We start from the raw sequence: 27,570 nt of genomic DNA on the forward strand, positions 1-27,570 counted from the left end.
TATATTTATAATTCAATGTTTCTTTCCGGAATTTAGCTGAAACAACACTTTAGAAAATGCTGCTGCTTATATACTGGAATGTATATTTTAAAAACATGTTGCCACTCCCATTCCAGTAGTGGTATTCTACCAGTTCTTATCAGTTCAAGTGAACCGGTAGTGGTGGCTGCCCACCTGCCCCAACGTAATGCAAGATCTGTGCATGTGAAGAAGGCAGTGCGCATGCGTAGAAGGTGGCATGTGTGAGCGTATTGAGCGTGCGCACATCTGCTAACTGGTAGCGAGGGTAAGAGAATCCCACCACAGCCCCATTCCCAAAGGCTGAAGCTGTTTTAAAGTAATGAATAGCCTTAATTCAGTTAATTATACTATTCTTTAAATTGTTGTAACGAAAATAACAATTTATCAAATTCAGTAGTACAAATGCTGATTATTTTATTATATTTTCACTTATAGACCAGTATTTATTTTTCTCAGATGGCAGAAGGCAAAACTTTTAGCTAGCTTCAAAATCCTCTTTTGTTTTATTTATTTGAATTGCAGTCCTCAATTTCCCAATAATGTTGGTTCTAAATCCTAAATATATTCTTTTAATTGGATAGGAATTCTTAGTCTCTAATTCTTAATGTTGTAGGCTATGACGGAATAACAATGAATCATTGATTTATGAATGTTTTCTTAGGCTTTTTTGTCAATTATAGGGAAATAATGTTGTTTTCATATAAGTTATAAACAATAAGAAAATATGTATGAAATTACTTTCAAATGAAAGGTTTGAGATAGGGCCCAGGGTTTTCAGGGCAGCAATAGCAGTTATATAAATGTGCAACAATTACTTGGCTACAAGGCCATCAGGCATTGTAAATAGAGTCAATTAATTTGTGGACAGAGCAAGAAAGCAGCGAATTTAAATACTTTTAGATATAAGAGCAATGTGCACTAATGATATATAGCTGATTATATCTGAAGTGAAAAAGCGGGTTCAGAAGAGTTGTGGGTGGGTTTCTAAAATATTTTTTTAAAAGCCATGCCTTAGTGTGAGCTTGCATATCAGTTGCACAGTTCCAGGAAAGCTTGATTTAAGAACGGAACATCAATAAGTAAAGGAATCTGCACTTTGTACATCTTTTGGTCTATAAATCCTGTTGGCTTCCCATACAATCTCAAATTATTGTTGTCACTATAAGTTAGATATTCACTGCTTATTTCAGAGTCTAGAGTTCAGTGGACAATCTTGCTGTTAATAAATTAGATCTTTGCACTGGTTGCTCTCTTTTTAAGAGAAATCTTTGTTCGGTGGAACTTTCTTCTAGAAGGATGTAGAGTTGCTTTCATTTGTTGATTTAAAGATGATTTCAAGTAGATTTTAAGTAAAGAGCTGGGGCATGATTGTCTTTCAATTGATAGGTTTCACTATGTGTTCAAAAATCCAACTTTATCATGAAATTGTTTTAATTTTTAAAGGCACTTTGGGAAGATTATGGTGTTAAAAGTGACCAAGAAATTTATTAAATATTGAATTAAAATAAACAATTTGATCCTGCCTTCTTTCCCTAATAAATTTAATTTGATATTTTGTGCATAATACCTCATGTTTTTTATGAGGTGTAACATGTAACGAATGTACTGTTATTCATTTGGGAACTCTCCCAAACTTTGAGAAATAGCATAAGGACAGTAGTCTGTAAATCAGTGGCAATCCATTGATAAAGCCATAATCTCATGATTAGTTTTAAAATTTATAACAATTAAGGACATCAAACATGCAATTACAATAAAAGAATAAGATTTGTGAGTTGACTGTCATGTTCTGTAGGACCAAAGAATACGGTGCTTCGTCTAGCTGTAAAGTTCTTTCCTCCAGACCCTGGCCAATTGCAAGAGGAGTATACCAGGTAAAGACTTTCTATATTCCATTAAAAAAAGAGAGAAAATAACTTTTATTAGTTGCTTTATTATATAAAATTAATAAATACTAGTATGCATGCAACACAACTTTATTTATTTAATGATCAAATTTAGATATCACCCTTTTTACTATCCAAGTTGATTTTGGGCAGTTTATAGATACAAACGAAAAATCATATAAAAGAGACATAACTAAAAACAATTAAAATAAAGTGCAAAATAATAGTTTAAAAGGGATATATGATATTTATAGTATAATATACATAATATAATATAACCAGATAATTAATAACCAATATAAAAGAAAAAAAAGGAAGAAAATGAAAAATTATGTTATAAGAACTCCAAGCAAAAAAGCAATTCTTGACCATTTGTTGAAAAGAACGGAAAAAAGAAAAGAAGGCCTAATTCAAATACTGAGAAGCAACACATATAATTAGTGCTGCAGATCATTTCTGTAATAATTTTTTAAGCCGGGAGATAAAATAAAATATCTTTAGAATGAAAACACATGGCAGATTTATCTAAATTGGGCACATGAAATAGTATTGATCAGTTTTTTTATACTACTGCAACTGTCTTTCCCTTGTATATTTTTTGCTACAACCCAAGCTTGGTAAATTGATGTATCTTTGTATGGTGATAAATTGTTGATGCTTCATTCAAAATTAGTTGCACACCCTTAATCAGTGAAGCTTGGAATTACAGTTTAACAGTACCTGTAGATTAACCATAGAATTGTGAGCTGGAAGTAACCATAAGGATCATCTAGTCCAGCAATGGTGAACCTTTTTTGGCTCGCGTTCCATAAGTGGGGGGAGCGCAGGGGGGTCATGTGCGGGTGTGCTGCACCCATAATGCAATGCGCAACCCCCCAGTGTGCATGCACACACTAGAGGCGCAACCCCCCATTTTTTTCATGCTTTTTTCACCCTCCCCAGGCTCCAGAGGCTATATAGGAGCCTGGGAAGGGCGAAATCAGCCTCCCCCGCCCCTGGAAGTCCTCCGGAGGCTTCAGGGACCTTCAGGAGGCTTCCCTGAAGCCTCCGGAGCAGTCAAAATGAATTTCCGAGCAAATGATTTCCGGTTTGCTCAGAAAGTCGATTTGAGCGCTCCGAAAAATGGCTTTTAAAAAGGGTGAACTCAGCTGGCCAGCACGCACATGACACAGGTTCGCCATCACTGATCTAGTCTAACCTTCTGTAGTGTGCAGTTTTCCTGTACACCGCTTGGAGAGTCCAAGCAATGGGTTAATTCAGTCTGCTTGCCCTTAGGACTGAGGAACTATTTTTCCTTAAGCCACACCTCCTCCTGGTGTGCTCAATCCCCCAGAATTCTTCCTCAGTCAGCCCGTTTGGACGTATTTAGTTAGAGCTCTGAGCTAAATTGATCCTTTTTTGGCTTGGACTCTCAAATTGCGTTTAAAGTTTTTCTCTACTATTCCTCCAACCTCGTGAGACGTTTCTCTCTTAAATTCTGCGATTTTCTTCAGTACAATCTGCACTTGAAGGCCAGGAGGTAAGCTGGAAGGTGGTGGGGGGTGCCCCTCAGCCGATCCTCTTGGGACGGCTTCGGAGGCCTGCCGCTTGTCGTTTAAAACGGCGCGGCTGCAGCGGCGAGGTTCCTAAGTCCCCAGGCCCCTCGTTTGTTATTTTTGTCGAAGTTTTTTTCGCTCCCCGGCCTGCTAGAGGACCTCTGCCGCAGGGAGGAGTGGGCGATCGTCGCCATTGCGAGGCGCGTTCGCCCCTCGCTCTCCCTTAGCCCCACGCTGTTGCGGCGGCCATTTTTAGGCGCGAAAATAGCGCGCCCAGCCATGGCCGCCATTTTGCATCAGCCTCGTTGTCAGGAGGCCGCTGGAGGTGGCAGGGCCTAGCAAGGGTTTCTCGGGCTAGGATCGCCACCTTCGCCCTTTGTCTATTTTTGCGAGCGGCGCTGGTTCCTGTGCCATTCCAACGGTCATCATACCGGCTCAGGGAGGAGGCCTTAAGTAAGCGCAGGCCTAAAGATTTTTTCTATAGTCATTCTCCTCCCTGCTTCTCCTGCGGAGCCTTGCACCTCGGTGCAGGCCCCAATCCTACCCCTGGGCCTCCGACTGGTGTGAAACATGGGATGATTTCATAGTATTGATTCGATTAATTGTATATATGGCAATTTTAACGATCATTTCGTTTTGTTTCCCATTACAGCACCCAGTCTATATCTATCCTTCTGCCTTATCATAGCCTTGCTCCATCTTGTGTGGTCATTGACTATGGACCTGCCCAGTCCTCCCGATTCCCAAGACGCTAGGCCGAGCCCCTCGCAGGCCCCTAGCAAGGGTTCCTCCTCTTCGGGGAGTGGGGGTGCGGGCAAGAGTGGTGGGGGTAGCTCTGGGAAACAGCGTTCCAGAACCCCTTCGGTAGCTGAGGCCAAGGATGCTGAAAGGCGCCAGCGGGCCCTTGACAAGCAATTCGAGAAGGCCAGACGCCAGGCAGACAGGGTGCAGTCCCTTTCAGGAGCCCCTCCCTCCCGGGAAGATCTCCAGTCGGTCCTCGCCGAGGAGGTGGAATCCCAGGACCTATCCCCTAATAGGTCATTTGCAGAGCCGGCTTCCCCGGTCCCTTCTTGGGCCTGTGAACAGGTTCCTCCCCCTGGGGATGCTAGCATGGACGATATGCAGGGTGAGGCTTCACCCCCCCTAGTAGAGGGCTTGGATCCCGATTCTGACTCTGAGGAGTTATCGCCCCGCATGCAGGAGCTAATGGCCCGCGCCATTGCCAAGGGCATCACGGAGGCCATGAAATTTAAAAGTCCTACCGCAGCGGCCCCTAGGGGTCCCAAACCCGATCAGGCAGCTCCGCCCCCAAGCAAGCGTGCTCGCCATCCTTCCCTGGAATCCTCGGTGGTCAGCGAGGCCTCTGCCATTGAGGACCCTGACCCGGAGGTGCTAGGCCTCTCGGACGACGAGGACCTTCCCCCCGAAGCGCCCGCCTTTGCGGGTCTCTTCAAGCCCAGCCTTTTTAAATCGGTCCTTCACAAGGTCAAGGCTGCCACCAGGGTGGGGATCAAGCCCAAGCCGACCGCGCCGGCGGATGATGCCCCTCCGGCTAATCCCAATGCGGTCATGTTTGATGTGCCAGCGCCCCAGCAAGAGCTGGTTCCGGTCCCGGGGCTGTTCCTCGACTTAATCCAGCGCCAGTGGGCTCAGCCAGCCACGCAATCCTCTCCCAGTGGGGTAGATAGGAAGCTTTATACTATGGAGCCAGTGTTGGAGGACCTTCTGGCCCTTCCCACTGTCGACCCGCCCATCGCTGCGCTCACTTCCAACTCCTCGCTACCGGCCGACCTCCTGGAAGGCCTTAAGGCGGAGGACAAGAAGGCGGAAAAGGCGTGCCACAAGACCCATCTGGCGGCTGCCTGGGCCATCAGGGCCTCTTCTTCCGCTTCCTTTTTTAATAGGGCCTCTGTGATCTGGCTGCGCGAGCTCCTAAACAAGCTCCCGGCGGGAGACATCCGTCTCCACCAGGACGTGTCAAAAATAATCGCGGCCTCCCAGTATGCCGCTGACGCGTCCCTCAATGCCACCAAATTTGCCTCCAGGGCCCTCGGTTCTAACATAACTTCCCGTCGACTGATCTGGCTCTGACATTGGCAAGCGGACCAGAAAAACAAATGGAAACTGGCTTCCGCCCCCTTTAAGGGGTCCAAATTGTTTGGCGAGTCCCTGGATCCTCTCCTCATTGAGTCCAAGGACAAGAGGAAGATCCTACCTTCTCTAAATAAAAAGCAGGAACGTAAGGCCGCTCCCTACTCTAGGAGGCAGTCCTTTCGTGCCTCCGAGCCTTCCACCTCTGCCTCTTCCTTCTCTCCCTCTAATAGGTCCTTCGGCCAGCAGGGCGACAGGTCCCAAGACAGAGCGCCCTTTCGGGACAGAGGCAGGCAGCAGTTCGGCTTCCGCAAGTATAACCGCGGTGGGGCCTCCAACAGGCCGTTCCGTAAGTCAAAGTGACTGCCAGGGCTTGGCGCCCATCGGGGGTCGCCTCCAGCTGTTCGCCTCCCATTGGGCCCAGAACACCGAGGATGCTTGGGTTCTGCAGACAGTCAGGGAAGGCCTCTCCCTGGAATTCCTGTCCCTTCCCCCTCGGACCTTCATCCGGTGTCCTGTCCCGTCCTGCCCCCAAAAGAGGCAGCGTATGGACCAGGAAGTCCGTCATCTCCTGGACATCAGGGCCGTGGAACCAGTTCCCCAAGGCGAAGAGGGGAAGGGGTTTTACTCCATCCTCTTCCTGGTACCAAAGAACTCGGGGGGGTGGAGAGCCATCTTGGACCTCAAGAACCTCAACAGGCATATCGCCTACCGGAGGTTCAAGATGCAGTCTCTGCAGTCCATTCTGGCGGGGATTCGACAGGGAGATCTTCTCACATCTATAGATCTCAAAGAGGCATACCTCCACATCCCCATCCGTCCTCAGCACAGGAAGTTCCTGCGCTTCTATTATGCGGGTCGCCACTTCCAGTACAAAGCTCTTCCATTCGGCCTCTCGTCCGCTCCTCGGACGTTTACCAAAGTGCTGGCGGTAGTGGCGGCTCAGCTAAGACGCAGGCCCATAAGGCTCCAGTGCTACCTGGACGACATCCTGATCCAGTCGTCGTCCAGGCAGCAGGCCCTTCGGGATCTCCAAACCACTATGAGATCCCTCAGAAATCACGGCTTCTCTCTAAACATAGAGAAGAGCCATCTCACTCCAACCAACAGACTTGTACACCTGGGGGCGGTGATAGATACCAACTTGTGCAGGGTTTTCCTTTCCCGAGACAGGTTGACCGGTCTAAGGTCCATGACCCACAAGGTGTTGAGCTTGAGGCAGGCTCCAGTGGTCCTTCTGTCGCAGCTGCTGGGAAAAATGATCTCCTGCATTTCCATCGTGCCGTGGGCCCGCCTGCATTCCAGGTCTCTCCAGTGGCTGCTGCTGCCGCACCAGAGGGCATCCAGGAGCAACTCTACCAGGCCGATTCGAGTTCCCCCGGACGTGAAGAGGTCTCTCCGCTGGTGGGTGTCTCCGGCCATCCTCAAGGGCCACCTATTCAAGGAACCCGAGAGGTTGATCATCACCACAGACGCCAGCCTCTCCGGCTGGGGAGCCCACATGGGGTCCCTGGTTGTTCAGGGCAAGTGGTCCCAAGTGGAATCCAGCTACAGCATCAACCTGCTGGAACTGAGAGCTGCTCGCCTGGCCCTGCGCCATTTCAGCCGGCCCATCCATCGCCAACATGTGCTTCTGATGACGGACAATGTGGCCACCAAGGCCCACATCAACCGCCAGGGCGGCACCAGATCCAGAGCACTGATGAGAGAGGCGGAGTCCCTGGGACGCTGGGCGGAGCGCCATCTGGAATCCCTTCGCTCCGACCATATCTCCGGAGTGGACAACACACAGGCCGACTGGCTGAGCAGGACGACCATAGATCCTGCGGAGTGGAAACTGGACCCTCGCCTGTTCCACCAGATGTCCGACAGATTCGGGACTCCGGCCGTAGACCTGTTTGCGTCAAGGGACAACAAGCAGCTCGACCGCTTCTACTCCCGGTTCTTCACCCCGGGGGCGGAGGGGACAGACGCACTGCGTTGCAAGTGGCCCCGCGAGCTACTGTATGCCTTCCCTCCCCTGCCTCTCCTTCCTCAATTCATCTCCAAAGTCATCGCAGAGGGAGCAGAGGTCCTTCTCGTGGCCCCGCATTGGCCCCGCAGGTCGTGGTTTGCCGACCTTGTCCACCTGTCGGTGTCTCCTCCGTGGCGCATTCCTCCGGACCAGATCTCCCTCAGCCAGGGGGCCGTGATTCACCCAGAGCCCCAGTGGCTCCAGTTGGCCGTCTGGCACTTGAGGGGGACCAACTAAAAGGCCAAGGCCTGTCGGAGGAGGTAGTGAACACCATTCAGGCGGCTAGACGCCCTTCAACCACTAGGATTTATGATGCGTCCTGGGCCGCCTTCGCCAAGTGGTGTGAGGAGCTGCTCATCGAGCCGACGACCGCGCCTGTTCCCAGAGTGCTTGACTTCCTTCAAGCGGGACTCAACAAGGGCCTGGCCCCGAACACCCTTCGACGCCAAGTGGCGGCTTTGTCTACTGTCTGGTCGGGCGACCACCTTTTGCCTCTCAGCAAAATCCCGAAGGTGCGTCTTTTCCTCAAGGGCGCTTCTAACCTTCGCCCTCCCACCGTTCATCGCTATCCTACTTGGCAGCTGTCCGTGGTCCTGCGGGCCCTCTCTGGCCCTCCATTCGAGCCTTTACGCACTACTTCTCTTCGATTCCTGACGCTGAAGACGGCCTTCTTGATTGCCATCACGTCAGCTCGCCGGATTTCGGAGCTGGCGGCTCTCTCTGTTCGCCAGGATCTGTGCGTCATCCACCCTGACAGGGTCATTTTGAGGCTGGACCCGACCTTTACCCCCAAAGTAAACTCATGGTTCCATAGAGCGCAAGACATTGTGTTGCCAAATTTTTGTCCTCATCCGTCGCATCCCAGAGAGCGATCCTGGCACAATCTTGATGTCAGGAGGGCCCTGAAGGTCTACATCGCTCGTACTGCGGAATTCAGGAAGTCAGAGGCTCTTTTCCTCTCCTTCCAGCCCGGTTCCCTAGGGAAGAAGGTCACTTCCTCCACAATTGGCAGGTGGCTTCGCGCTTGCATTGCGACTGCCTATGAAAGTCAATCCAAGGCCGTTCCGCGCGGCATCACTGCACACTCCACACGAAGTGCTGCTACTTCAGCGGCCTGGGCCACCCAGGCCTCGATCCTGGACATCTGCAGGGCCGCTACGTGGTCCTCTCCTTCTCCATTTGTGCGACACTATAAACTGGACATTTTCGCCTCGGCTGAGGCGTCTTTCGGCAGGCGTGTGCTCCAGGCGGTTGTGTCAGAGACCGAATCCCGGGAGCCTTCTTCTGCCCACCCAGATGGACAATAACTTTGGTATGTCCCATTGCTTGGACTCTCCAAGCGGTGTACAGGAAAATGACCATTGGCTTACCTGAAGGGTCCTTTTCTGTACACCGCGGGAGAGTCCAACCCACCCTGGCTCTCAAGGCCGGGATTCGGGTTCCTCGTGTCAACAGTACATCATCTTGGACGCTTCGCTCCGTCCGCACGAACTGACTCCTTCAAAGAATTCTGGGGGATTGAGCACACCAGGAGGAGGTGTGGCTTAAGGAAAAATAGTTCCTCAGTCCTAAGGGCAAGCAGACTGAATTAACCCATTGCTTGGACTCTCCCGCGGTGTACAGAAAAGGACCCTTCAGGTAAGCCAATGGTCATTTTGTGTCTTCCACAAATTTGATCAGCAGTCTTGTTACCCAAGTCATTATATCCTGGATGCATATCATCATATAATCATCACTTGAATATGTTGCTTATGTTAAAATATATTCATGGCAAATTTTGCACTCTTGTTAAAATTGATCTTAAAATTTTCCAAATTTGCCTAATAAGATGGTAAATAATAGTCACTAAGATGATGTAGCAGTAAGTTAGAGACTTAGAGTAAAAGTAAGCAGCTGCTAATGGGCCAATTGCAATCTTGCTTGTGCTATGGCTATTGCCAGATTGTGTCCTTCTTTCTAGAATATGTAATGTTCTGTGGTTCAAAATACCAGGCATGTTACTAATTCTTTCATTTTAGATATCTGTTTGCACTGCAAATGAAGAGAGATCTGGCAGAGGAACGCCTTACCTGTAATGACAATACAGCAGCACTCCTCATATCTCATCTTCTGCAATGTTAGTATGAAATGTTCTTTTATAGATGATAATGCATCGGCTTCATGCTTGAGAAATATTGACATAAGAAGAATTTGGAATTACATTGGCAGAATCAGATGGTGTGTGATTCAGCAAACCTGGTCAACTGAAGCAAGTTTTGGTTTAATCAGTACTTGAATACAAAATAATATACAGGGAATACCAAAGATCAGTGCCCATAGGCCAGTCACAATATGTTTTACTATTTTTTCAGAGTATTTATGCACATATGTGTATATCTTAACTCAATGTTCAAAATTATGCATCAAATGAGTAAGAAACTGTTTAGAAGAAAATGGTAACTATTTCAAACATTTAAAGTAATTTAGATAATCAATTGTTTAAGAGATCTGACTTTTGGTATGTTTTGTATCTCTTAAATACAGCAAATCTATAGCACCAATATTTGTTGTTCTATTCGAATAAAGGTCATTTTATTCATGGAAGACTCCCCAAATTCAGATATTTACTATATTTTATTTCCTTTTACATACAGAGAAATCTGTTGTGATCTAACTGAGGGTTTCAGCTAATATGGTGTTTGCCATGTGTTGATTTGATTGGCACTTTGTTTCTTTTGTTGACATATAAGCAGACGTGTTTTCACTTATAATATACAGTAATTTTTTCATTTGATTATACAGTCTTCACTCAATGCACTATTTTTGGATAAAGGATTGTAGGAGTTCAACTATATAAATTTTACTGTTGCATTAGTTGTGTCTGTATCAGCCATAAACAATGAGGCATCCATTCCCTTTTCATAAGGCTTAATGATATTTATTTTTATGCAGTTAGGTCTGAACACTTTTGGTAACCATTCACCTTAAATTCAGCAATCCCATAATTCCAGCATAGCAGCATATATGATGCATATTAGATCCTGAATATCACTGAAGATTAATTCAAGGATTTTCTCCGTTCTGGTTTCTTCCATGGTAAATGAGTGTATCTAGAAAATTCAGCTGGATTTGCATATCTTGTTCCTTGAAATTCTAATAAATTAATCGTTTTTTAAAAACACCATAAAATAATAATTTGCTAAGAGTTTGAAATACTTATAATCTGAAATAGTGAAGTATTTTGTTTTAAATATATTTTCGGTTATGTCACAGCGGAAATTGGGGATTTTGATGAAGCAGGAGATCACGAACATCTTAAAAACAATCAATATTTTCCAAACCAGGAAAGACTGCAAGAAAAAATATTTGCATTTCACAGAAAGCATATGTAAGTAAAATTATTTTTGGATTTTTGTTTAATTTTTTTAAAAAAGACCAAAAAACCTCCTTGCTAGCAACCAACACTCAGGTAAGCAGAGGTAAACACCAAAATTAATAGGAAACCAACACTCAAGCAGTAAATAATACCCCAATCAAACAGTAAACAACAGCTTAATTAAAAAATTACCAATAACACTTCTATCAACACTCACATGGTAAGCAACATTATATAAACAGAGAGTAAGCCCCCTCCCTTCTGGCACTGATGATGTTGTCTAGCTGGGTAACGAAATGTCTCCAAGACAATAACCAAGCTATTTATTAGCCTCAGACAATTTTTTTACCAACTATTGGTAAGTTGATTGAAATCTAGATACTAAATAAAATTAGTTAATAAAGAGCATTATTTTCAAGTTATTTTTATATAGTACTGTTGTTAGGTTAGTTCCCCCCTTTGACTCAATAAAGTAAGCCCACGTGTCTGCTTGCAAGGAAGGAGTATTTCCATTTGGTTGCCTTAAATCGCCCCATTTTCATACATATTTGGAGTGTCATAAATTCATCAATAACTTCTGTATTATTTTTTTATTTGTATTACTAAAGGGGTGAAACCCCTGCCGAATCAGACTTCCAGGTGCTTGAAATAGGTCGGAAATTGGAGATGTATGGCATGAGATATCACTTGGCATCTGATCGTGAAGGGACAAAAATTAATCTGGCTGTTTCAAACATGGGTGTATTGGTTTTCCAGGTAAGAAAGTAATTTTAAATATTTTTAAATATTGTTCTAAGTTTAATCAAGAGTCAAGAGCTTGGCATCCTTTCTGAATGAGAAATTAGAGTTCACTTTTACATTTCTTTCTAACATCCTGAGGCAGATTAAACTTTTTTTGACTAAATAAATACAAATGATTAATCAGATAACTTTTCATTTGGAGTCCATACAGTTCATTTCCCCATCAGTTTGCCAGTGCTGGTAGTTTCAAGCTGAAGTAACACTTTGGCTTGTGCTAGTAAATATGACATGTTTAAAAAAGGAATCATATTTTTAAAAAACTTGATTATGGCATGGCTGACTAGCATAATTTAAATGGTCTGATTCAAGAGGATTCACAATAACTTATAGCATCTCACCCTTATCTCTTCCTTAAGTCTTTTTTTATCAAAGTCCTATAGAATCTTGTTCTTGGTATTGAGACAATAGTAAATATTTATTTGGACAGGTGTAGCTAAAATAACAATCTGATAGTATATACTTAAACATGTATATTTTAAAATCATATGTATATTTTATTTTATTTGTATATTTAATTACTTTTCACATTTCTGAACCACCCATCTTCCTCAAAGAAGGATGCTGAGAAATGTGTTTAAATCCTGTATTATGAATATTTCTTCACTTACTACATATTGCATTTAACACAGGGCAATATAAAAATCAATACTTTCAACTGGTCCAAAATCCGAAAAATAAGCTTCAAGAGAAAACGATTTCTTATCAAGCTTCATCCAGAAGTTCATGTAAGTACTATCATAATATCTTTTTTATAATTTTATGTTGAGTTTAAGTATGAGCTGAAATGCATGCAGACCGTCAAATAAGCCTGTTATTTCTGTGACATTATGTTGAGGGATGTTATTTGATCAGACAAAGATGGGTTCCACTTATAATTTGAGAACACAACCTTTCTTTTGTACATGCTGATACTCTAAAACCAGTCACATCTGGTATACACATAACAATGCATTCCTACAAGAGCCAATACACTGGTTGCCTTTTTCTATAGTTGTCTCCCTAATACAAAACATGCTTCCTCCTGAAGGCTCAAGCAACCCTTTCCCCTTCTAATGTTCTGAAAAAATTGTTAAAACATTCCATTTCATCATACTTCAACTCCATTTCCTCCTGAATGCTAACATAACAAATACAGAATCAGATCTATCTAATGCAAAAGAAAAATATATGAAGTTACTGTACCTGAGAAAAAAAATAATTGATGAATTTTATATCTGTTCTCAACATTCACTTCTTGTGCAAGGATATTATTGTACCTAATTTGATATCAGGCTTTCTTGTAGTTTTCTTCAAAGGATATTTTTTAGTTCATGCGGCAATTATTCATGTACATGGAAAAAATGTTGCTCAGTGGTAGAGCAGTGTGATTGAAGTAGTGAACATTTGTCCTATAATTATATTAGTGGCACTTGGAAGAACATTATAGTATTTCAAAGATTGTCCTTTCAATTGATGCTGAATAGCTATTTGCCTTATCACGTGAAACACTACAAATTATTGCCTCTGAAGGACACATAAACTGAGCATGTCTTTTCCCCCCAATGCTGCCATAAATGCCTAACATATGTATACAGAGGTTTTGGGGCAAATAAAAATGGCTATCCATATTATACTGTATTAGCAGTAGCAGACACCGGTTTCATCTTTATTAGAACTTCTCAGGCTTAGGGATCTTCAATACTAAATTGCTATGTTTAACTCTTATACAGAGTTTCATGTATCAACAAAGAAGTAGGATCCCAAAAAATGCTGTGACCAGTAACTCCTTTAAATATAGTAACGACTTATTTTACTCCTGCTTGTATTCATTCACATTGATGAATGATTGTCTCAACATGAATCTTGTCTTAATTTTTTTGTTCAAACACTTTGTGCAGTTCAAATAGTTTCTATTTCCCATCCAAATCGCCGTAGTATATTTGAGAAAGGGCTGTGCATTAGCTTATTTCTAGCAAGAATTGTTTAAATTATTTTCTCTCTTACCTTCCCATGATGATAAATTAATGGCTACTTGTGTGTAGTTTAAATGCATTAAACCACACAGAGTGCCATTAATTAAATCTGTCTGACTTCTTGAGTCTTGTTTATTTTGTAATTCTAGGGTCCATATCAGGATACTTTGGAATTTCTTTTGGGAGGTAGAGATGAGTGCAAAAACCTGTGGAAGATATGTGTTGAGTATCACACATTCTTTAGGTTATCTGATCAACCAAAACCAAAACCAAAACCTGTATTCTTCAGCAGAGGATCATCTTTCAGATACAGGTATGATATCACTCTTTTTTTTTTGTTACAAAAAAGGCATTAAAAATGCTTCCCCCCCCTCTTTTTTATCCTAAAAATGTAGAATCTTATTACTACAGAAATGAAAAGCACATGTTTAAATATGGTTCTCATGAGATTTTTAAAATATTTATACTTATTGTTTTACAGTGGACGAACACAAAAACAATTGGTGGATTATGTTAGAGAGAGTGGGTTGAAGAAAATTCCTTATGAAAGGTAATAAACTATTTATGCTGTAAACCAGCAAACTGTTACTATTTTGGATTTTGTCTTATGTGTTCCTTAGTCTTTCTTCTAAAATAATAGCATTCTACTATTTATATTTAGACTAAGTTTATAACTGTACAATTAATTTGATTTTTTTCCTAATAATTTTAAGTTGTAGTTTCCATGTTTTTAGCAACAATTTGGTTTTTTAAAATTCAAGGTTCACTAAATTTAGTGAATGGATAATTGAATCTTAGGCAGGATGGAATTATTAGTTGTTAAATATTTAATTGATTGATTTAAACACTTTTACTTCAGTTAATGTCAATTGAAGGAATATCTTACAGTTATTCTTCATATATATATTTGTTCATTATTACAATAATCACAGCAAATGGTCATATCTTTTGTAGAATAGTATTTGTAATGCTTTGAATTGCATGTCCTAATCACTTAATCCCTTGTTGATGTAAAAGTATGTTTGGGCCCTATCTCATCAGTAGAAAAAAATAAATATAGAAAAAATAGGGAAAAAAAGTTGTATTGGGTATCAGTAAACATATAAAATTCTAATATGCAAAGGCAGGCTATTAGTCCTTCAAGCTCATTGACTAATAAAAATGGCTCCAGAATTCCCACTTCGTACTCTGCGATGTTTACCTGGGAAATTTAATCCCAGGCCTGCTACATGATTAATATATATTTTAATGCTAAAATATTAACATTCTTAAAATGTCTACTATATTTGAAGTTGTATGATTATTATGATTGATGTATCTGAAGTCAAAAAAAAGCTTCATAATCTACAGTTTCCTAAAATATACATTAGAACAGTGATGGCGAATTTTTTGGCTCCCGTGCAAAAAGCAGGGGGAGTGCTGGGGGCCGTGCACGGGTGTGCCAAACCCATAATGCTATGCGCGTGACTCCCCCCTGCTTTTGGCATGGTTTTTTCATCCTCCCCAGGCTCCAGAGGCTTTCTAGAAGCTTGGGAAGGGTGAAAACAGCTTCTCCACCCCACCACCCCCAGATGCCCTTCCCTGAAGCCTCCAGAGGGCGAAAAATGGCCCTACGGGGAATCCGGAAGTTTGGGAATGGTGACTTTCAGTTTATCCGTAGGAGCAATTTTTGTCCTCTGGAGCCTTCAGGGAAGCTTCCTGAAGGCCCCTGAAGGCTTCGGAGGGCGAAAAATGGACTTACAGCCAAACCAGAAGTCCGTTCCCGAACTTCCGGTTTCACCATAGGACCGTTTTTTGGTGCTCCGGCCTCCGGAGGGCGAAAAACAGCCTCAAAAGAAGGCCAAAGTCAGCTGGCCAGCCAACTGACAGGGCAACGCCTCGTGTGCCCTGATAAATGGCTCTGTGTGCCATCTGTGGCACGCATGCCATAGGCCTGCCATCACGGCATTAGAATATGGGCTGTTTAGGAATCTGCATTCCATGTGATGTGACTGAATCTTTTCAGAATGTGGAACTAGAAGGAATGATTTGGATTGCTGGACAGATAGGTTGGAGGTCTGTTTTGTCAAAGATTATTTTCCTCCATCTAGATATTTGATAGTTCTAAATTTCAGTGATCATATTGCATGTTCAACCACCAACAGAGTTAGGATGATGGGAAAAGGAGATAAAATTAGATCTAAAGAACTCTCTAAGCAAGTTAGATTGCCTCCATTATTTGCTTAATTATATGTAGGGTTTAGTTGGCTTTGATGTTTTGATGTTTTGCTGTTATTTTATATATTTTAATACTGGGTTTACTTTATATAAAAACTAGTAACTTTTATATTTATTGTATATTTTTGAATATTGTAGTTCTAATTTGTAAACATTTTTTTAGGAAGTTAAATTAGGAATTTAGAAAGAGAAAGTTCTGAATTTCATATTTTTATACAGTAAATCAGCTTGAGAGATAATTTCTTGTAAAATAATTACTTTTTAAACGTGTATACAGCAGAAAGACAGCTTGGATTATTTCTCAGTTGCATGTATCAACTTCTTTGTTTACAGGAGACATAGCAAAACTAGAATGTCTGCTCACACCTTGACTCCTGATGCACCCAAACAGGTTAGTCTTGAAATTAACCTGTTTTAAGTAAAGTATCATGATTCAAAAGATTATGAAAATCACTTGATGTTCTTAAATTTAAAATATGCATGGTCTTTTTTTTTACTTCTGGAAGTGGTATTAGGTAATTATGCATTATGTATCTTATAGAACTGTATTAATGTATTTTATATCACTGTGTAGTACATTAATCAAAATGTAAAAGCCTACAAAATAGGATTATCTTGACAGCAAGAAGATTCGAGTTTTTTCTCTCAATTTCCCCTATGCTAAACTCCATATGCCCCTGCCACAACCAGGTCTTAGTTTCAGGTTTGCTATGGAGTTTGCGAAAAGGGTGTACTAAACCTATCAGCAAAATATCAATGGATGGAACTGTGCGATTTGTTCAAGTTGTTTGACTAAATATTGGATATTATCTCACTTCAATATGAAATTTAATTAATGAGGGACAGGTATTACCAGTATATTTTTTTTAAAAGATCTTGCATAAGCTTTTCAATAAGTATAATTTCTGATAGGAATGTAGATTTGTGTGATTGCTAGAATATGGTTAGCAGAGTCGTATAATTACTGATCTTAGTCATCTCTCAAGTTCAGCATTCAGAGCTAGTTTAGTTTTCCAGTTAGGCCTTGAATTGAAGTGTATTTGTTAAATTGGAACAGCTGCTGATTTTCAACAGAGAACCTCTTGTAGTTAAAGACTCCTCTGACCACCATCATTCCTTTACAGCTGCATTATTAAAACTGGATGAATTTATTTAATCATATGAGAATATCTTTCACCTCCCAGTCATCAAATAAACATAATAATCTGCGTTTTGCTCCTTAATAGGGTCCAAATAAACTGATGTCTATACAAAGGAAACATTTAATGAACATATACCAGACACTTCAAATATCTAAAGTCTATTTAAAATAGCTGAGAAATAATTTCATCAAATGAACACCAAAAAAATTGTATGCAAGTTCCTAATTTCAACAAACTAAGTAGCATTGAAAATAAAAGTCAGACAAAAACGTAGGCTAGATATTTAAAATCATCAGGTTTGCAATTTCAATTTTATCTTAAGATGGATTGAAAAAGACATTTAAGATCTTATAGATATCAGGTTGAAGTACAGTTATGACAGAAAAAGGAAGTAGCAGCTCTACCCAGTTCTGAAAATATATCACCTCTCAAATGGTGACACATGTAAGTGCCCTGACTTGGCATACCAAAAGCACTGAGTAATCCATACAATCTTCTTATTTGTCTCCAACTCATAACTTCTTTGCATGCTTTAAGTAAGAATTTCTGGCTATTTCTCAATAAAATCACTATCCCTGGTTGGTGTGAAGATGGTATTGTTTGTGCACATGCATATACACACGGGTGTGTATTTTACATTGCACATGCACAACTTCAGAGATGCAGACCATTTATGAAAAGTATTTGCAAGCCAGTACTTTTCTGTCTTGCAAGTATTCTTGCTATTTTAACAATATTACTTGATTTGCAAACTGTTTGACCTTAATCTTGCCTACTATATTTGCCAATATATAGGCATTTATCAGAAAATTGACAGAGCAGAATAAAGTGAATTCAAAGAAAAAAAAATTCTACATTGTTCTGTAGATCAGATTTCCTCAGCAACCCTCAGTTTTACTCCTATAATTTTTCTTCTGCCTGTTAAGTCCTTTCACTCCACCAACCATCTCTCTTTGCTACATGAGTATTGCTACCAGTATAATCTTACAATGAAAATGCAGGAGCTACCTATAGCTATATATGGTATGAAAAGCCAATAGAACAGTCATTTACTAAAGTTACAAAAACAACATTGTATAGGTAGTACTTGACTTACAACAGTTCATTTAGTGACAGATCAAAGTTACAACAGCACTGAAATAAGTGACTTATGACAGTTTTTCACACTTATGACCATTGCAGCATCTCCATAGTTATGTGATCAAAATTCAGATGATTAGCAACTATCTCATATTTATGATGGTTGCGGTGTCCCTGGATGATGTGATCACCTTTTGCAACGACCTGACAAGCAAAGTCAATGGGGAAGTCAGATTCACTTAACAACCGGGTTACTAAATTAAGAACTGCAGTCATTCACTTAAGAATTATGTCAAGAAAACTCACAAAGTGGGGCAAAGCTCACAACAAATGTTTGGCTTAGCAAGAGAAATGTGGGGCTAAGTTGTGGTCATAAGTTGAAGACTAAGCTGTATGTCATAAAGTGTATGCATATACTCATACACAATTAAGGTGAAATGCATTTAAATTTGAAATATATCAATTTGTATAGTTTCTAATTGATGTAATTCTGGGTGGCTGACAAAAAATTAAAAATATAATATAAATACTGAATAAAATATATTTCACAATGAATTAAAATACAAAGTGGCTGTCACATTATATCAGTAGTATGGACTCACATACTCTCTTAACCCATGAAAATAGGCAAGTCTTTCAAAATATTCTGAAATAATATAGCAATTCTTTATGTCCGGTTTGTTTTGATAATTACACCAAGAAATTTGGAAGGGCAAGCTGTCATATAAACAACCAACAAATATCACACTACCATGCATTGATAATCTTACATGCTACGTTTGCAGAATAACAACCAGGCACAGAGAACACTAGGAACCCAAATATTTGATTGCATTGCCATTTGGATTGCAATGTTAAAGGGACATATATTTCCTAGTTACAGAACACTTGCAGCTTTTACATTTCTGTGCATTATCACAAAAATAAAACGGGCTGCTAAAACCTGGAAATGGAGCAAAGATTTTTTAAAATGGGGGGGGGGGGGCTATTGAGATATACATGTTATTCTAGTTTTATGATCTTAGAGAATAAGTTCCTAAGCCAATTTAGATATTTTATGTTTGACCTTCTTAGATTCATGGTGAAATAATTAATCTAATACTAAATTTTCTTTTCTCTCCAGAGTATCTCATTTACAGAGGGGTTAAGAATCCCAGCATCTAATGCATGCACATACGCCTCCTTCCATATGGATAATTTATTACCTTCAAACATTGCCAGCTTGTCCTCTTTGACAGAAAGCAATTCTTTTTTTTTGGAACCCAGAATGTCACATGGCGGGAGCTTGTCAGCAGAAGGAAATAGTATAACATCAGAAGAAACTGGGAAGAAAGTGGTACAACAGTCTGCATCACCAAACCTCCAGTCATTCCAAGGTGTTGGGATTTGTAATGTTGAAGAAAACTACAGTCCCATTTGTTCTGATACTGAAAATCATTGTGCTTTAGAAATAGCAGTAGACAAGTATAGCAAAGAAGGCAGGATAACTTACAACAATGAAAATGATGGGGATGATGATTTTACCACAAGCATGATCATTGCTGGTAAACAGCGTCAACTTCAAGGTAGGGATGCCCCTCTTGTAAAGCTAGCTAGTTCTCAGCTTCATGTTTCAGAGGAGTTCATTGATGATGATCCAGCTGAAATCTCCTTTTTTGCTGGAGGCTCTGAAGCTTTTTCTTATTTGTACGATGGCCTAGATTTAAAGGATTCGAGTCTTTCTAAGTGTCTCTCAGATTCACCTACTTTAACTAAAGAAATTTTGCAACAGAATATGGTATCCTCTCATTCAAGTCCTGACAGATATTCAATTGAAGCAGTAGATATGAATGTGGATGATGAATTTGAATTTGAAGGAGATAATGATTTCAATGGAAATCAGCAGCCATCAAATACCTCAGAATTATTTGAAGTTAAAGCACAAGCAAGCAGAATGCAAAGTCTCCTGAGCCCTTCTGAAACTAGTTCACTGATTAATAACCAGTCTGAAAGTAGCTCTCTCAACAATTTAACATTAAATGGCACACCATTTATGCATACTTACAGCTCTGCTAATCAGTCTGAAGCTAGTTCTATGGTGAATTTTCCAGCATATTCAGTTCGTTCTGAATCAAGCTCCGCTCTTCAGTTCACTGATATTATTGACCAGTTAGAACAGCTGAGTTACCCACCTACCACTACAGAAGACTCTAGTAGTTCTGATGATTCATGGGATTCAGAATCTGCACCTCCATTAGATATAAACCTATTTTTTAGCAATCCTTTTGCTCAGGCTGCAGTAGAGAATTTCTCTCTTGACTTTCAGAATAATCTCAAAAATCTCACTAAAGAAGATAAGTCAGAAAACACATGCACAAACCATTAATATTTGGGGTGATAGTGCACATTAATTTATGCTGATTAGAATCAGATTTTTAAAAAGTATCTGAGCGTCATTTTTTCCTGATTATGATTTTCAGTCATTGAAATATAAATTTGTAGACTAGATCATTATTGTTGACTCTCATTCTAATTTTTAAGGCATCAAGAACAAGTTATATTGCGGTGAAGGCATCAATAGTAAATACAAGGCACTGTAATATATATATATTCATTTATTAAATTTGTTAAACTTTTTTGTTATAAAAATAATATTGTATGGTATGTGTGTGAGAGAGATAGAGAGAGACAGTCAGAAGTTCTGAGTTACAATTTCCAGAAGCCTTTAAAATATTACACTTTGCCCATTTTTTTAGTAACTGTTCTAGTTGTTACTGAGGCTAATTCTATTATCTTACAAAAAAGAAGCATGATTTTCAGGACTGGAATGAAAACTAAGACCCATCTGCAGTTTTGAAATTAAGCTATCCATAGGAAGGTATATAACACTTATCATTCTTGCCTTTTCTATTTTTAGAATGTTTTTTTAAAAATAAGTGCAATTATTAATATATCACATTGCCTGCATTTTCAGTATGAAATAGAAACTAGTTCTTATATTCTCAGGTATTAGGAATATGTGAATGTATTGGTACGTTTTTTAATAACAGCTAAAAGTACTTTTTCACAACACTTTATCCATTTTATAAGATCTCCAGGCTATGAACGAACAAATGAATGAATGAATGAACAAATGAATGAATGAATGAATGAATATAATATAAAATAGCATTCTTGAATAAAGCAAACTGAATATGCTGGACAAACTAGTTTCTTCATTAGCCTTTAAAAAAACCAGGATGTAGGCAGCATACTACACACTGAAATGCTGATTTGGGTATTGAAACTAGAGAGCCATAGTATTCAATAGAATTTTGCATGGAAAAGCGTGAATGTGTACAAATAAATGTCCAGTTCATTCTGTTGTTTAAAGAAGGAGTTTTCCTTGTTTTCATAATTCTTATTCTGTTTCTTTTAACAAAGTTATAGTTCAGGAGCTGTTTGTTTATTCTTAAACAATCTATGCTGTAGAGGTCATTTTTTCATCTTGCAATAGTCTAAATTTAAAGTTTTAAAGGTTTTTCTTGGCAAGATATTTTATAGAAAAAATATATTGACTTAATAAATAGAGGCTGATCCTCTAAGGGTCAACAATCAGGCAGGGAAACATAGTGGGGGGCGGGGGGGTGTCAGATAGGAATGTTAAAGATCCTGTGCAAAATAATTATGTTTTCAGATAATTCAGCAGCCATATCAATCCATATAGTTCCATTATATACAGATAAGGTATTTGATTGCAATAGATAAGATGTGATATGATTAGATATATATCAGGTACATTCATTTTGTATAGTATATTATAAATCTGTATTCATTCTATATTAAATAGTTATTTTGATCAATTTAAAAATTGTAAGAAGATAGGTGGTGTTGTGTAGCTAAAGAGTCACACACAGTTGAACTTTGGAAGAACACAATTTGTGTTACTATGTGTATGTCATAGCAAGTGGTTTAGCTGATGGATTGGCTGATTTTGCATAAGTTAAATAGGATCAGAACTGGTTACTGGTTGGACAGGAGATTACAGAACTAGACCAATTAGTTTTAAAAAATCTGAAAGGCAATGGCAAACCATTTTACAAAAACGCAACATGGACATATCTCTATTCACCAGGAGTCAGGTTTAACCTGAAATGTATTTTACTGTTGTTTTTTTAGAATCAAATACTTCAGCTCTAATTTCATTTTTAATTATTATTGTTATCTCTTGATTAGGTAGAAGTATGCTTACTTAACAGTCTTGTTCACATACTAAACATAATAGATAATACTATTTTCGTAAGATATAATACATATCTTTAAAATGTTTCTAAAAACATTTTTACTAAAAATCTGTTCATATTCATTCTCACATTTTCATTTTATGAATTTTTAAATATTACATGACATGATTAGCCTTTTATAACAAAATTCTTAATATTGACTGTTGGTTACTTACCCTTTTATGTTAAATCTTCTCCCAATAAACGTTGCATATTAGAGGGCGCAAGTTAACTAAATAAATACTGTGGGCTTTTTTTTTTACAAGTCTTTATGCTAACCTTAAGGAATAAATGATATTGGTAAAATTGTAGCATATTAGGAGATTCAACCACTAAATAATGAAAAAAAACATTCCTAGGTACAGTTCTTTGAGAAGTTGGCATTAAAAGAATGAGGGCATTCCTTCAGTAGCAATATATTAAAAATACATTATAATTCCATTAGTGACAAAGTATAACAGATTGCCTTCACAATGTACTGTAATTACTTCTATTAAATGTTTTATAATGCAAATTATTTGTGCCTTGCTATAAGCAATTTCATGTTATTGGTGTTTACTTATTAGGAAAAATATTTTAGACTGGAAATCCTTAAAATTATTTATCATGTTGATCTACATAATATGAATGCTTTATACATCTTTGTTTCTGTTGAAATTTGATTATATATCTACAGATTTGTACTGATAATTTTGAAATTACATATCCAATAAAATTAGAAGGTATTCAATATAAATAAGAACACGTTTTAACTTTCTTTTCCTTGTTCTTTCTCAAAAGAGAATCATCATTGATTTTCTTAAGCTTTCCTGATCTGCTGTCTGATATTTACAGTAGGAATACAATTTTAAGCAAATCTGAAATACAACAAATGTTTTTTTCTAAAGCATATTGTTGTTTTATGATATTTAGTACAAGGTCCTATTTTGGTATGATATGTTCTTGCTCACAGTTAAAATGTACTTTATTCATGCAATTAGTTCATTGTTAATTAGTTTCAAAAAAGAAAACAGACTTAAAACAAGTGATGCCAGTTACTATGCCAGTAAGATACTTATCCATATTTTTACAGTTGCGTGAATTTAAAGGTGGTATGATTGATTTATATTTTTATTTATTTGATTTACATGATCACCAGCTAATATTTAGCTATCCTTCCTTATTAACAAATCTGTGGAATCGAAGGTCCTTAAAATTTCCCAGGGTAAACACGTAGAGTTTTTAAACTTCAAGCACACTTAATATTTTTCTTGATTGTCATCATATTTTATATCACAATTCAGGTTACAAATGTAGGAAAAGATGTAGCAGGGAGGTACTTATAATACATGTTCAAATTCCTTAAATATCCTGTGCCACATTTTCCATTCAAGCAGAAGACTCTACTATAAGTCTCTACATAAAACTTTATTGATTGCCTTTACATGACATGTTTCAGTGATTAAATCAGACTTCTTTCCACTATTCCTAGTTTTTCATAGCCATTCAGATTCAGCGATATGATCTTAACAGGGCAAAAGTTAATGAGAAACCTGAATCATCAGTCAAAATTAGCTCTGTTCCTTTCAATAATGGCATCACAAATTTAAATGTAGATACTGTTTTTTCTAGCTTAAGAGTATAATCATGTAATTTAAACTTAATGTTAAAATGTGATAGGGCTTCTCTTATTTCAGGAACAATGCTGTTCACAAGTTATTTTTAGAATAACACCAATACTACGTACAGTCACAAAAAATGTTTATATTTTTAGAGAACTTCATGTAGTATTATCCACCTTCCCAAATAACTGACATTTGTCATTGATTGGGAAATTATTCATTCTCAGTACTTCTTAAAATATTAAATTCCCCTTAAATATATTATTTCAGTACAGGACATGTTTTTAATATTATTTGCATTGTTGAACAATGTTAGGGAACTATACTTTGTGAATATGAATTTTCAGAAACAGATCTTGAGGAATGACTATTTCAAGTAAGTAAAATATTTTCCTTGGGATATTTATCTATCCTTTTAAATCTCCATGTAGTATACTGTAGGAATATATAGCACATCCTGGGAAGAAAGTTTTTGGCTTTTTTATAGTGAGCAAGATGCGAATTCCTTACTTCCCCTGCACTCGGTTTTATTCTGATAATTGGTGTCACACTGTTATGATTATAATTTATACTTATTTGCAATAGATTTGTAGAAGGCAAAAAGATAAATAGCAATTACAGTTTTCCAGGCTTCAGCGCAATTTCATAACTGAACTGACTAGTTTTTAAGCAACTTTGCAAATGTATGTTACATAAGAGTTTTGGTGAAAAGATTTCACTAGACAATAAAGCACATGCACAAGGGATATGCTTCAGTCTGCTTTTGATGCTTTTATGAGAAGTAAAGATTCATTTCAGAATTTGTAGTTTTCATTGAGAAATCATTTACATTACTTTTCTTAGTCAGATGCAATATAGCAGCCTTGTTATTCCTTAATATTTATACAACTCCCTGATCTCAGAGCATTTTCTATACCCCTTTGATGTCTTCTAATAGATCCTATACTTTGTTAGTACCTATTTGATAAATGGGGGCTGAGGCTGATATAAAGTGTGATTCAAAAAAACTCATAGCTGAGTTCAGCTTTTAAGCTGAAACTTCTAGGACTGTGTTGGCGAACCTATGGCACACGTGCCCAAAGTGGCACGTGAAGCCATGTCACCTGGCACATGGGGCCTTGCCTGTTTGTCTTCCGGGTTACTGGCGTGCATGTGCACGCAATGATTAGCTGTCCTTCTCGTGCACGGCAGTGCCAAAAACCGGCATGCATGCCAGAACCCGTAAGTTTCGCTTTTCTGGAGCGCGGCCCCTTCACAGGTGTGGCAAAGCAGAAAACTGACTTGTGCATGAGTGCCAGCCAGCTAATCTTTGGGTGCGTATGTATGCTAGAACCCGGAGGTTTGGCTTTACCGGAGCCCGGCCCTGACGAGCATTCATGCGTTTCCGTGCAACTGTTCTAGGACATGTTATTAACCAACATACTGCATCAGAATTTTATTTGGTTCTGCACTTAAACTTTGGACAAAACATTGGAACTCCTTAAAATATCCCCCCAAAAATGGCCCACAAGGCTGATATTCACATTCATCCTCCTTAGAACTCCTTTGCGTAATAAACTTTCCCATGGATATTTTAGGCAGAGTCATTAATGATTTTTTCCATACTAAATCACAAAATTAAAAAATACCCTTGCTAAAGAATAAGAACTGTTTTCAATAACTCATATCAGAATATGGGAAGTAGAAAGGATGAATATGGTAGATTTTAGAAAATTCATTTCTGTTCAAAGTATATAGAAAAAACCTTGCACACAGGATGATTCAATTTTTTTTAGAGAGAATTCATTTTTATAATTTAGTTTCTGGTATTAAACCATATGTGGGCCTGGAATGTAACCTTTGTGCGTGTGTGTTATGTCTTGCTTCTTGGAAAGATGAAATATATATTAAAGAGTTGTGGTTCTCTGTTTTGCAGGGACAAACAGTGATTGTGGTATATAATTTGTGAAGCAGTGGAGAAACATTAGAGGACTAATTCAGTATTACAAAGTAATCATATTTTTTTAAAAAAAATAGAGACCTTAGTTTTTATATTTTCATACGATGGGGCAGTATTTACATAAATGTACTGCTTTTGCTCACTTCTAAGTAGATTAAGGAGGTAGAGGGGACCAGAGACTATTGGAAATCTGAATAGACATTATACTGGAATAGATTCCTTCTTTCCCTGAATGTTTCTAAGTGTGCAAACATTGAACAAGTGTATAAAACAAATAAAGCAAATTTGGAGTAGAAGAGGAAGGACAGTCTTCAATCTAAGGAAAAAAAACATTTTTGGAACTTCTGATGTAGCTATAATACGCATGTTAAGTTTCTAGAATATTAACCTATTCATCATTTAACAAAAAGAGTGTATTTTGGTACACATAACAGACAGATATTCTATATGCATCCAGACACTAAAAATTTTATAAACTTAAAGAATAGTTCAAATTAGACTTTGCTATGTATTGTACAATATTTTGGCATTAGTTTGCCTTTTCCAAGTATTTTATTGGTAATGCTTATTGAGATATAGATAATTGAAGGACAGCTAAAATTACAGGATCTTTCCCTTTAAATGCTAACAGATGTGTGTGAAATTGAAAACATAATCCTGCATTATTTTGGTGTATCTGTGTTCCTACTTTTTTGGCAAATAATTTCTATTTTAAACAATCTTCTGCTGCTAAAAACCTTCATATAACTTCACTGTCATGATGCAGGCAGAACAACAGGATGCGGTGACAATGGAAGACACCTCTCTTACATGCTCAGAATATTTCATTTACAGATACAAAGTCTTAGGTAATTAGGAGGCAGGATATTGAAACTTCAGGACAAGATGCTAGATTGTACTACTACTCCGAGGCCTACATTTAAACTAGTGGTTTTTTTTTCTGGTTGGGTCTTTCTGCAAAGGAACCTGGATACTTTTATTTTATAAATAACTCAAGATGGCGAACCTACATAATACCCCTTCTTCCTCCTATTTTGCCCACAACAACAATGGTGTGAATGAGTTGGACTGAGAGAGAGTGGTTGTCCCAAGGTCACTGGCTGAGTTTTCATGTCTAAAATGGGACTAGAATTCAGTGTCACCTATGTTTTAGGCCAACACCTTAACCACTACACTATTGCATACATATTTCAGTTGGACACTGATAGACACCTCAATTTTGTATCAAAAATACTTCTATCAATTGACTTTTTTATAATAAAAACATTTTGCAGAGTGTGACAAATTCTGAGACTATATATTTTAACTTACATAAACATTCATAGTATTTTGTGCTCTCCGAAATAGCTTAAAGAAAATTGCAAAGGAAAATACCTTCTCCTGAAAAGGAACAGTTGACAGGACTGGTTGCAAACTGCATAGCACATTAATTCATTTCCTCCTTTCCATTTAATCCCTTGAACTAAAACAGTTTTCCAGTAAATGGTTTTCCCTGCAAATAACAAATGTCAGTAATTTTCATTCTTGCGGGATCTGACAGATGCTAACAAGGCCGCAGTGGAAAATATTATATAAGCTAATGTATAGTGCAGATATGCAGTGGTTTGGCAAAGAATGTTAATAGTTAACTTCTTCCCTGAATCTCTTCCAGGTGACTAAGTGTAACATTATTTAACTTCCTCAAACTGTGCAAAT

General features: G+C 38.8%; 1 protein-coding gene and 1 long non-coding RNA gene across 6 annotated transcripts in view; one reads left to right on the forward strand and one right to left on the reverse strand.

The window, feature by feature from the left end:
- On the reverse strand, positions 1-27,445 carry LOC309392850. Its single transcript, XR_014175504.1, has 3 exons — positions 27,250-27,445; positions 9,617-9,710; positions 1-1,906 (listed from the first exon to the last, which is right to left on the reverse strand). It is a non-coding gene; the product is annotated as an uncharacterized lncRNA (long non-coding RNA).
- FARP2 (FERM, ARH/RhoGEF and pleckstrin domain protein 2) overlaps positions 1-27,570 on the forward strand; it is a 70,126-nt gene that overhangs the window by 19,076 nt on the left and 23,480 nt on the right. For 4 of the 5 annotated variants that reach the window (XM_081954350.1, XM_081954351.1, XM_081954347.1 and 1 more), the window contains exons 5-13: positions 1,817-1,895; positions 9,566-9,663; positions 10,800-10,914; positions 11,511-11,658; positions 12,333-12,428; positions 13,805-13,968; positions 14,137-14,205; positions 16,206-16,263; positions 19,218-19,659. In XM_081954350.1, coding sequence (XP_081810476.1) covers positions 1,817-1,895; positions 9,566-9,663; positions 10,800-10,914; positions 11,511-11,658; positions 12,333-12,428; positions 13,805-13,968; positions 14,137-14,205; positions 16,206-16,263; positions 19,218-19,659 — 1,269 coding nt within the window. The remainder of the gene's footprint in view (positions 1-1,816; positions 1,896-9,565; positions 9,664-10,799; positions 10,915-11,510; positions 11,659-12,332; positions 12,429-13,804; positions 13,969-14,136; positions 14,206-16,205; positions 16,264-19,217; positions 19,660-27,570) is intronic. The other variant, XM_081954349.1, reaches the window with a different exon arrangement.

Source organism: Natrix helvetica, assembly GCF_964273705.1.
Source record: "Natrix helvetica genome assembly, chromosome: 5".
Lineage (NCBI taxonomy): Eukaryota > Metazoa > Chordata > Lepidosauria > Squamata > Natricidae > Natrix > Natrix helvetica.